The following is a 12,338-nucleotide window of genomic DNA, read 5'->3' on the forward strand; positions in this document are numbered from 1 at the left end:
CCAAGGCAACCCTCTGGCAGTGGAGACAAAAGCTCCTTTTTAGCTCTCGTGCCCTACAGGGCTTAGCCTCTCTCCCAGGGCTGCAGGGACGGTCCCCCAGGCTGTGCCCTGCACACCTCCAGGGCATATGGTCCACACAGATGCTGATGTGAATAGTGCCTGGGGACTGTGCAGAGCAGCAGCCCTACCTCTTGTTTTCAGAGTCCTCAATGAAAAAAACAAAGAACAGCGCTGTGAGTCCAAGTCCAGCTGGATCTCACAGCCCTCCTGCCTTGGATGTGAATACCAGGTCCTGGTTTTTAAGTACTGTGGACACAGTGATTTTTATTTCTGTCCCAGGGGCACTCTTTGGTCAGAACCCCAGGGGGATGATGGTGCAGGAGGGGGAGATGAAGCCCATACCCCAAACCCCAGGACAGACAGGTCTACCCAGCGTGGACCAGGCACCAGCTAACAACTGCCCACCGCTTCCCAGAGCATCCTCACCGGGCTGAGCTTGGCAGCCTCCACCTGGAAATGGTTTATAAAGCCCTGAACTCCTCCTTCATCTTGGCCCCTCAAGGGCTTTTCTGTCATTTCTGAATTAAGCCAAGCAAGAAGGCATTCACCCCGGAGCCGGTCCACCAGCAACACATGCATCCTAAGCAGTCCCATCAGAGAATGACCAGGGTTCCCAGAAAGGACAGCCAAGAAATGAAGGCAGGCAGAGCCTCTCCTGACAAACTCTGTTACCTCCATGAATGTGGCTCGAAGCCCGAACACGTCCCCTTGCATCTCAGACAAGGCACACCTCTTGCTGACTGCTGCTGGCCCAGGGACATCTGGAAAAGGAGACAGAAAAGAGGGTGTTTTCCTTCCAAACGTCTTGGACCAGGGATGCTTGACCTCTAAAGACTTGGCATGCCAGCAAAGCGATTGTGTGGGGTTCAAAGGTCTCGAGATGAATAAGCCATCACTTTACTGTTTACCAGGAATGGAGGAGACCAGTCGGGAAAGTGGCCATGGGTTAGGCAAGTGTGGAAGGGTGGAACTTTCCCAGCAGAAATGCCCTGGGGCTCATCGTGCCTTCCCCAACCCTCACCCGCTCCCCTGATCCACTTGTCACTGGAATGGAATCTTCCAGTGAGTGCCTCCTGTCTCTCATTTATTTGTGATTTATTGATAGGGTGTGATTATACCAAAGCTACAGGCACAAACAAAGGGTCATGCTGCCAAATGTTTACAGCTCAAAGCATAGCTTAAATATTTTGCTAAATCACGGGAAATCAGGAGCATTTGAAATCCGGTCGTCTTTTGGGAGGAGCGCGACGCATGAGACAGGTTTTATTGTTCATTACCAGCCACAGGTAACCAAAGTGCACGGCTGCTGCTTGCTGATGTATTTAGACCCGGCTGGCTCTCAGATGGGGTCTTCGAACCAGCAGCATCACCAGAAGCCTGCAGGAAACGCCCCACCCATGAGGGTCTCAGCCCTTTCGAATTAGAACCTGCACTTTAACACAATTCCCAGGAGATTCATAGGACATGAAACTTGGAGAAGCGGTGGGTTAGTATGTGGATCTGCCAGCTGAGAAACTGACCTGACTCTCCACTGGGGGTGGGTGCTGACTTGGGATGGGAACCACATGTACTAGGATTTTATCAGAAGCAGTGTTCCATCAACTTGTGGGATAAAGGGATAAGCTTCTCATTCAACAAACTGTTGATTCATTTAACCATTTATTTAGCATCTGCTATGTGCCAGGCACAGGGATGCATGGTAAGACTCGCGGTGCCCTAGAGGAATACACAGTCTAGGGGGAGATGGAGAAACACATACTTATCCCCTTTCCTGGGAAGGGATTAGTTTGAGGCAAGGACAGCTGCCTGTGGTGTAGTAGAAAGACATGGACTTTGGAGCCTGAGAGACCTGGATTCCACACCCAGCTTCGTGACTTAACAGCCGTGTGGCCTTGGACAAACTGAGCCTCAGTTTCTTTACCTGTCAAATGGGTATAGAGATAACGCATGTAATGTGCCCAGCCACCTTAGCCACTACAAATGGTAGCTGCTATTATCTTGCACACAGACTTTAGGAGCACAGAGGAAGGTGTTAACCCGAATGGGAATTCCAGAGAGGCTTCTCAGAGGCGGTGACTCAGGATTGGGGCTGTGCATGGTGAGCGGGCAGAAAAGGAGGAGAAGGAGGTCCTAGCAGAAGGAGGAGGTATGCAAGGGCAGAAGGGTACAAAAGGGCTGGGTGGGTAGGGTGTCACGATCTGAGCATGCTCTGTGGGGCATGACACCTCTACTCTCTCTGCTTGTAAGTGGGGAGAAGACAAGTCGTGAGCCCGTCCTCATTGCTAGTGTCAGGATTCAAAGAAGGACATAGGAAGAAACAGTTATCCTTCACAATATTTCTCTTCTCCCGCCCAAGTCTTCCCGCGATAATACCCAGCTCCACACCTCCTGCGTGGTGACTGCTGTTTATACCACATCCTCAGACACTTCACTCTTCTGTCTAATACACCTTCACAGCCTTGGGAGTAAGAGCCATGTGGCACGTATTTGAAGGGATGCATGTTTCTATTTGTGCCTATTCGGTGCTAGAGTCATGTTAAAATAGAAAACCAAGACGATGCTCGCCACCGTCTCGTTGTCTGAGCTGGGGAACTCTCATTCGTGGGTGCGACTTTGCTCCCTAAAGCTGTTGGCGTAGAAAACCTTGCCTGTTGTTCCTGACACGTTGGATTCTACTAGCTGAAATACAACGATCCCATAACACTTCATGTTTAAATGATTTGAAGTTTTGCGGGGAGGTGTATGATGTATGAATCAGGCTTCATCACTGGATGGTTTTAGGTTTACCCGGAGGCAGCAAAGCCTGAAACAGAAGAGCTACGCGGGAGAATTTCCTAAGTGGCAAATCACCCCGCCCACTGGAGCACTGTTCTAACGACTGTCGCATTTAACAGCCAGCCTACAAGGGGATTAGTCGTGATGCTTGGCCGGGAGAGCTGAACTGCTGGCTCAGGGTTTGGTTTAGATGCAAGGCGGCCCAGTACAGCCGAGCTCGGGCCCGTGGGTCGGGGGGCAGGCTCTGTGGTGTCAACTCTGACATTTATTAGCTGTGCAGCTAGAGGCGAGTCGTTTCCCTGCCCAGCCCAAGGTGGTCCTCTGGGAAATGAGAAAACTGGCCTGGATCGGGGTGGCCCATATCCTGTTGCGTGGAATCCTCGTTCTGTGGGCTCTTACAAAGTGGCTTATGGCGGAGGTGGGAAGGATTATATGATCAAATAAAAATGGTGGACGCCGGATGGACCGGGGCGTCCAGCGCCTTTCAAGAGCTAGCTTATGACAGAGGCAAGAGAGATAGGAGAAGGCAGCTGTTTCAAGTCAAGAGGTCCGGGCTTCGGGGTCAGAGGTGTGCATTTTTGTCCCAGTTCTGTCCCTTTCTTCTGTTGGACTTGGGCCAGTGAGTGATTCGTGGAGTCTGTTTCTTCATCGGTGTCATGGGGCCAGTAAGAACCACCCTGCCCCCTGGAGTCACTGAGAGGGTTCAATGGGCTGCCGCACGGAAAGGGCTTAGCATGCACTTATTACGCACCGAGTGTTTGCTGTTGTCAGTATACCTCATATAAACATACTCTGAATCAGATGTTCTCAAAAAAAATTTTTTTTCCCAGCTTCAGAGTTGTAGGCGACTTCAGAGGAACTGCTTTTCTAACTGCACACCCCATATACTTTCTTATCGTCTACTTTGTTTCATGATTATAAATGTTGCCTCTCTCACTGGATGCAGGAAGCAGGGTTGGGCTGAGTCTCTATCCTGCTAGTGGGACAGTTTCCATGACAGCAGAAGTCCGTGGGTGAGAAAACTAAATGGCCTTGCGAGGAAGAAACCGATTTGGGCCCTCAGGCCACACTTGCTGCCGGTCTCCTGGCTGACAGTTTAACACAATAAACAGACATTTGTCCGCTACCGCTACGTGCCATTCACCAAGGAGGCAGACAGACCCAGCTCTCCCTGACACAGAAAATGACCATCCTGTTTATCGACGAAGGGAAAACGTCAACCAGAACAGGTGTTTCCAATGAGATATTCCGGTTTGTAAACAGTGGGTCTCTCTGATGTGGATGCCGTCTCAGATGAACGATGGCAAAGTGGCTCACAGCAGCTGAGAAGACGAGCGCTCCTTTTTCCCGAGGGGAGGATAAAGTGTTTGGACAACTTTCTTTGGCTCGGGGTAGTAGGATGTGTGGTTCCTCTAATGCTGTGGAACTGAATGGTGTCGGGGACTTAAAAGGACGTGGATGAGACCAGAAGCCCCTGGGATACGAAGGGTGGGGAGTGGCAGGGTCTTCTCCCTCCTCGAGCATTTACCTTCAGTGAACCCCAAGGGAAGTCTGAAAGGGGAACAGTGCCACCGAGAGCAATGGGGGGCTGAAACGAAGGGGAGCAGAGAAGGGCAAGGGTGAGATGGAGCTTCAGGACGGGCATGAGACTCGGAATTAGAAAACGGGATTCTCCTCCAAGCCCAGCTTCTCTCTCTCCTCGTGTAACTCAGTTTTCTCCTCTGGAAATGAGTTTTCTCTGCCCTTTTTGCCTCAATAGGGCTGTTGTAAGCATCATGTAAGAGAAAGGTTGTTTGTAAAGTGAGGTAAGTATTTACCATTGTTTAAAAAAAAAAAAAAAAGTCCAAAACTCGGATGGAAGGCAGAAAGGTGGGTGGCACACCCTTCAATGTCATATGGTGGCAATATGCCATTTTCTCCACCCCACCCCATCCCTGCAGGGATTATCTAGAGAAATTTACTTCTTGCTATCCTTAGACTCGATGAAGTTCCATGTTAACGTGTAGATTTTTGTCCAGTAGAGATACCAATACGAATAGTTTCTGTCCTTTTGAAAAAGACGACCCCAAGGGTTACGGTTGATGGTCCTGTAGGACATTAACTAGTTATATACCTAACCTATCAATCTTGTCCTAACATTAGATTGCCTAGGAACCCCTAACTCTTCAAATGCTGTTTGAACTGCTCTAAATAGCTTACTGGTTCCTTCCTTATATAATGAGTTGAATATAATCTTTGCCGAGTTTCATTTTATAGTTGCACAAGAATCATGCTTTTTACCTCTTGAAAACTGTATCTTAACACCATCCCATGCCCTCCTGACTACCCATGGGTTTGCTTTTTGAGCTGGGGCGTTCTGAACTGACACTAAATTCTCTTCCAAGCCAAGTATTCTGACTTGTCTTTTACAGGTAAACTCTATAAGCATACCTGTGTTACTGGTCAATGTGCTTTGTTACTTAAAAACGTCCCTTTTGCCCCGGGGTCCCAGGAGAGAAGGTGTAGAGACCTCTTCCTTAACAGTGATGACACCCCTGTGAGGTATAGTCATTATTCCCAGTCAGCAGGTGACGTAGGCCCGTGAGGCTGAGGGAGGAGAAGCACCTTGCCTCTTCAGAATGGCCTGGACTGGAGACCCTCTGGGGAAGGGCGGTCTCCTTAGTCTGTCCTTATTTGTATTATAACTTTAAGCAAAACTGTTTTGTCTTTCCTAAGGGTCATGATTGTAGCTAACATTGATTGAGTACATCTTATGTGCGGGGCGTACACCAAGCATTTTCATAATATTTAATTTAAGCTTCTTGATGAACCCACCAGAGAGGCGCTTTTAGTAACCTCATTTTCAGGCGAGGAAACAGGCCCAGAGAGGTTATGCCTCCGCTTCGAGATCCAATAGCCCGTAAGTGATGGAGCCAGGAAGTGAAACCATGCAGGTGTTACTTCCTTGCTATGCTCTCATCTACTGTGCTGTGGCGCCTTCCACCACAGGTACAGCACTTCAGAGTTTACAGAGTGTATTCACATCCCTTATCTCACTTGGTTTTCACAACAACCCTAGGATGTCAGTATCTTGCATTTGCCTCAGGAGGAAAACAAGCTCACAGAACTGATAGGGTACAATGCTCAGGCCATGATTCACACTCATGCCTTTGGAATCTAGGTCCTGTGACTTATTACCACGCTGGGCGTCTCCAGACCCCAGACAGCCTCCCACGAGCCTAGCCTTGACTCGGGCGGGCCTCGGGCCACTTGGGTCCAAGGGGATGGGCAGCGTTTCTGGAGGGATGGGAGGTCCTGGAAGGGTTAGGGGCAAGGGCGGTAGGACAAGGTCATGCTCACCTTGGTTCCAGGATTTCTACCAATTAACCCTGTTCTGCTAAATAAAGTGCAGATGTTCAAGGCAACAGACAGGCTTCAGTGGGAGAGGTGGCAGCCAGAGGAGAAGGAGAATCAGAACCACGGGCAGTGCCTATGGGAGAGAAAGCCAGGCCCTGGCTTCACCTAGTTTATCTGCCCTGCACTGGAAGCCTGAAATGACGGCTGGTCACGAATGCATAGGACCAGGCCAGGGAGCTGGCACTCACTGAAACTCTGAAGTTTACATTTTAATTTAACCCATGCACTATAGGCAATGTTAAGAAACCTTTTCTAGATATTTTGGGGCCTGTACACTGACTTCTGTAATAAGTCACATAGATATACAATTACAAATGCAATCCATGCCAGGAAGGAGAAGGATTTGACCTAGTCTGTGTGTGTGTGTGTGTGTGTGTGTGTGTGTGAGTGTGTGTGAAGCAGCGCTTCGCAAGTGAATCAGACACTGATTAGCATACAGATCCCCTGGCATCTGGCTAGTGTGCAGATTCTAGTCTAGCAAGTCCGGGGGGAGCCTGATATTCCATAGTACTCCTGACCTCCCAGAAGAAGCCAATGCTGCTGGTCTGGGGACCACACTTTGAGTAGCCAGGGACTCCATCAGTGGTTCCCAGACTTGTCTGCCCATTAGAATCACCTGGGGACCTTTTCGCACTTCCCAAGCCTAGGCTGAATCCCAGAGCAGTTTAGCTGCAATCTCTGGGGATGGACCACGGGCTGTAGGCGTTTTTGGAAGTTCCCCAGGGGATTTTAAAGTGAAGACAAGTTTGGGAACATCCAGGCCTCACCCCTGGGCCCTCAGCTGTCCAGCGTGGACTTGAAGGCTCTCAGATCCTTAGCTTAATGTCTCCCCCTCCCATACTCCACTCGCAGACCACCACCCCCTCCAATGTGAGTTTTTACAGGCCGCCTGAATTTTATTGTTGTCCTTTCATTTTGGTCCCATCTGCCCTGGCACAGGCCTGCCTCCCAGGCTTCCTTGCCAAATGCAGTAACTTTCTTAACAGCCACGCAGAAAGGAAACCACACCCTTCCTCTTCCTTTAAATTTCACTGGCTGCCTGAAGCCCCTCGGGGGCTCTCATGGATCCTGAGACCCTCTACCAGGCCTGAGGTCAGGGGTGGTCCTCCCCCTGCCCACCCGGGGCCAAAGCAGGGGCTGAGGGGTCGTGCCAGATGGAGGAGCCCAACCTGGCTATGGCTTCAGGTCTTGGCCAAGAGAACCCTGTTTCCCCAAATAGGAGAGGAAAGACTGGGATGTGTAGCCCAGACCCTGGCGGGTTCTGTCTTTTATTCCCTCCGCCTTAAGAGGACTGGCTCAGAACATGGTAGCCACAGACAAGAGTGTGCACAACCGAATGCTGGCAGTCTCTCCCCTTTTCCAAATTTCCATCCTGCGCCGTCTGACCCACGCTCTCTCTGATGACGTGTAAGTCACCACGGAGACAGGTTTGGATAAAGTGCCCCCTAAAACCACAGTGAGTCCCAGAAGCAGAAGCAACATCCTCGTCTACATTAGAGGTCATATCTGGGGGCAGAGTGTGTGTGTGTGTGTGTGTGTGTGTGTGTGTGTGTCCAAATCTACTGTTTCTCCCCACGTTTGCTGCTTGGGAACTTCTCTTCCTCTGTCTGGACAAGCACGGATGTGAAGAAATCTCTCCAATTAGGAAAAGAGACTCTCTTTTCCTAAATTGTGCAATGAGGATAAAAATGCATAGACTAAACAAATTCAGATGAGCCCTACTGATCTAGTGCTTAGAATTCTGTGCATGGAAAACTTTTTCTTTTTTCTTTCTGGTTTTAAAGACCAATCCTATTTAAAGTGACAGAAAAGGAAAACATTGGGTGGGTGACGAACTGATTGCAGAAGTGGCTGAGTTGCTAGTATTTTAGGGTAAAGACTCAATTATTTTTCCTATTACATGTGTGTGTTGAAATTTATCCCATGGACTGGCTGTGTTTGGAAGAGTTAGTCTGATGGATTTAGCTCAGGGTGTTAGGAGTGTCTGGTGTCCCAAAGAAAGTTGTTAACAAATGCCCAACAAGAGTACTTTTCACTTTTCACTCCTGTGAGAAATGGTGTTTCATCTGGGTTTCGTTTTGTCCATCAAGATAGTTTGTACAGGTTCAGCTCTAGGAGAATTTGGGTTTGGGGTAAAATATGCCATGTTCTCCTTTGCTGTCCTTTTTTTTTTTAAGTTGAATATAGTTCCCTGTGCTATACAGTAGGACCTTGTTGTTTATCTACTTTATATACAGTAATTTGTACCTGCTAATCCCACACTCCTAATTTATCCCCCCCACCCCCTTCCCCTTTGGTAATCCCAAGTTTGTTTTCTATGTCTGTGACTCTATTTCTGTTTTGTAAATAAGTTCATTTGCATCATTCTTTTTTAGATTCTACACGTAAGTGATAGATGATTTGTCTTTCTCTTTTGGACTTGCTTCATTTCATATGATAGTCTCTAAGTCCATTCATGTTGCTGCACATGGCATTATTTCATTCTTTTTTATGGCTGAGTAGTATTCCATTTTATATATGTACCACGTCTTCTTTATACATTCTCCTGTCGGTGGACACCTAGGTTGCTTCCGTGTCTCGGCTATTGTAAATAGTGCTGCTATAAACATTGGGCTGCATTAATTTTTTGAATTAGAGTTTTCTCTGAATATGTCCCCAGGAACTGTCCCCTTTCTCTCAATACATCCATGTTTAACAGGTAAAATTAAGTTAAAATCAGGGTGGCCAGGAAGGAGCATTGAATTCACGGATGCTCTAGAGCACGTGAGGGGTGAACAGGAAGCGTGGTGGGCCCAGACCCTTTGTGGGGTGAGGAGCCTGCTGCTTCTGTATCTCCCACATCAGCTGTCCCTGAAGTGGGTCCCGATCATCTACTCAGGCTCCTCGATGAGCATGTCCCAGGAAAGTTCTAGAAACCACCATCCAGTTCCTCTTCTTGCTTCCTTGATTTTCCTAGACTAGGTCCCCTCCCCCCTCCTCCCTTAAGTTCCTGACCACCATATACGACCATTTACAGAATATTTCTGACAGTTGTAATCACTTATTTGGTTTTGTTCCCCTCCGGGGGAGGAAACGATCGGAGATCCCCACGGTTCGCATCATGTGTGAACAAAAAGGGTTAATCTGGCTATGAAAACCAAGTAGGAAAACAAATCCATATGTGGACAGGGAGATACAAAATGAAAGCCTCCTCTGTTTAAGACCCTGCTTTAGCCTCCCCTCCCCGAACCCTTGTCAGACAAGCCTCACTGATTTGAGGCTGGTTCCAGAAAGGCACGAATGCCCAGACCCCCTGCCTTTGGGGTGGCTGGTTCTAAAACCGCACTGCACCCCCAGAGCTGACCCCACGCTCAACCGGCTGCCTCCTGGAAGGTTCCCCCCGATGAAAAGCGAATGATTGCCGCCGTGATTGCCTCAGCTATCTGGCCTGCTTGGCTCAGTCTGTTAGTGATGTCTGCCTCGTACCACATCATCACTTGGCAGGACGGTGCGGACACCGAATGCTCAGGCAGCCACGATAGGGGATTATCGAGCCCTTTTTTCTTTGCCTTCTTTCTGTCTGCCTCTTCGATAACTTGACTCTTCTGTGTTTTTAGCACTTTCATCAAAAAATAATCCAAGAGGCGACAAGACTCAAATCAGGACATTTTTCAAGGGTTGGCAGCTCATGGAAAGGCCTGACAGGAAGGCTGTTTGGACTGAATCGCTGTAGCAATTCTGTGAACCAATTGAAGTGGCAGGGCTGGCACCGCCAGAGCCCTTGCAAGGGAGCAGCCTTGAAATATTCGCAGAGGATCTTTTATTTCCTTTCACAGGTGATGGGGCTGGGGCCGCTTGGAAAGAGAGCAGTACTGAGGGGGGCAAAAAAGTCCCATATCCTAAACTCAGCCGCTGACGGCCGGGGGCTGGATCTGTGTGACAGCTATGGAAAATCTAGGGAGTTGTCAGCCCCGGCCCAGGACTCTGACTCCTTTGTTTAACATTCTATTGGCAGGGCGGAAAGCAAACCAGCCTCTTGGGCTGCCAGCTTCTCGCTGATAGCTGATGTTTACGTGTGGTTGTATCCAAAGCGGGTCCACAAATCTTCTGTGTGAGGGACCCTGCTGGACTCAGGTGATAGGATTTTTAGGACTGAACTCTTATTTCCCTTTGACTCTAGCTCCCTTTCAACCAACTGCAGACGCTGCCCGGGGTACCGTGCATAGCGCATCGCCAAGCACAGACAGATCAAACCAGCCCAGGGGGCAAAACCCTTCTCTCCCGTTTTTTTGAGAATCGCTTGTTTCTAGAAAAGCCCGCCCATGATCTGAACATGTCGCTGGCTGTGTACTTAGTCAATGTGAGGAGAGGTCCTCCTGCCTCTCGCCCCGCCCAACCCCCCAGACTTTTATGGACCTTTTGAGACACTCAGCTTCCCAGAGCATGCGCACTGTTTCTTCAGCTGTGAAAGGGATTTCCACAGGGCAGGAGCTGACCTGGCATTTCTTGCCTAACTTAAGTGTTTCCAGAGGCTCCGACACGATCTTTTTTTTCCCCTTGGAGTTGTCTTTTTTCTTTCTTAGATAGGCCCTGCCAGCTTTGGGGGAGATGGAAGTAAAGCCCCTTGCTCAGAGCCAGAAGTTATCCAGTCCTCCTGGGAATCTTATTTACAGGTTTACGAAGTAGCTCGGGGGAGTTGAGATAAAAGAAGATAAAGTGTTTGCAGGGAGTCTTTACCGCCCCCCGCCCCTTCCCCAAATGAGAGCAAGCTTGGTGCCCCCAGGTTACCCTCGGAAGTGAAAACCTCACTGGCTGCGTGGTTCTTAGGTTTGGACCCCTAGTAGACTCTTCCTCAAGTGTAAAACTGTAAGCTTGAGGCTGGCAATATTTACGCATTAGATCTCTCCAGTTTTCCTACGGCTCTTCTGATTTTAGAGGCCTGATGTCTCAAGAACAGCTTCCTGTAAGGATGTAATTTGGGGTGTGTGCATCTGGATTCTGAACTTGCAGCATCCCTGAGCTTTCCAAGGATAACACACTGTTATTGGGGTTAATTTTGGAAACGGGGGCGGGCACTTGGCAAACCAAATTGGAGGATTTTTTATCTCGCCTATCTGAATCTTAAAATCTTAAAAGGAAACGTGCGTGTAACTGTACAGCACTGTTATTAAATGTCTGAAGGCTTTGCTTATATAAATGATTCCTGCTGGGAGTCTCACGGTTAACGTATAGGACAAGGGAAGCATTGAGACACACGTTTCCTTCAGCCAACACTGGTGCCTTGATGGAAAGAAAGCACTTGTGTTTTTCATGAGACATTTTCTTGGTTTAAATCAAGCATCCTTCTTATAAATGACTTCTCTCTTCTCTCTTTATTGCTATTAAAACTAACATTAAATACACTTTCAAATATTTCATCCTTTCCTTGATTTTCCCCCTACGTAAAGCACTAGTTGTCCATACTCTATAGAGTTGAATTCTTGTGTCAGAACCTGACACAAGAAAAGCACTGATTCTTAGAAAGGGAAACACCTTAGAGAGGGTTTAGGCCAAGTTTTTCACTTTCATGAAGCAAAAATTAGCAGATGGTCACTCACTTTGCCACTTTTCAAGGTCCCACCTTTGAAGGTCATGGAACACAATGAATATGTAAAATCAGAGATACCGAAGCTAAGTTCCTTTCCAGAAAATTATCTCTGGAGTAAATTTAGAATTATTCATTTAACCATATGCCCTAGAAAAGATGCCAAATTCCTCTATACCTCTAAGCCAGCCCATATGCAGCTCCCTCTGCTTGGACCATCTTCCTCATCTCTCTCCCTTCACCTAACACACTCCTGTTCATCCTTTAGCTACCCCTATCACAGGGTCTTAGAAAAGGCTGTATCTTGTACTTCTTTGTGGTACCCATCATGATTGTAATTATTTAATCATGGATATAACTCTTTAATGTCATTCTTTCCTGCTGGGCCGTAAGTTCTACGGGGGCAGGGTCCCTGTGTGTCTAGTTCATTTCTCTATCACCAGTGCCTTCGGCAGTGCCTTGCACGTAGCAGCTCCTCAATATACATGGGTTTCAGTAGCTTCCTTGGTAACGCTTTCAGTTTTGCCTTCGAGCAATGCTTCTT

At 48.3% G+C, this 12,338-nt stretch overlaps 1 protein-coding gene across 1 annotated transcript in view; it reads right to left on the minus strand.

Moving 5' to 3' along the window:
- The window catches only part of LMCD1 (LIM and cysteine rich domains 1), a 57,356-nt gene that overhangs the window by 27,679 nt on the left and 17,339 nt on the right, over positions 1–12,338 (minus strand). The window contains exon 2 of the mRNA XM_082848619.1: positions 733–821. Within this exon, the coding sequence (XP_082704745.1) occupies positions 733–821 (89 nt within the window). The remainder of the gene's footprint in view (positions 1–732; positions 822–12,338) is intronic.

Source organism: Leucopleurus acutus (assembly GCF_964270905.1).
Source record: "Leucopleurus acutus genome assembly, chromosome: 10".
NCBI lineage: Eukaryota > Metazoa > Chordata > Mammalia > Artiodactyla > Delphinidae > Leucopleurus > Leucopleurus acutus.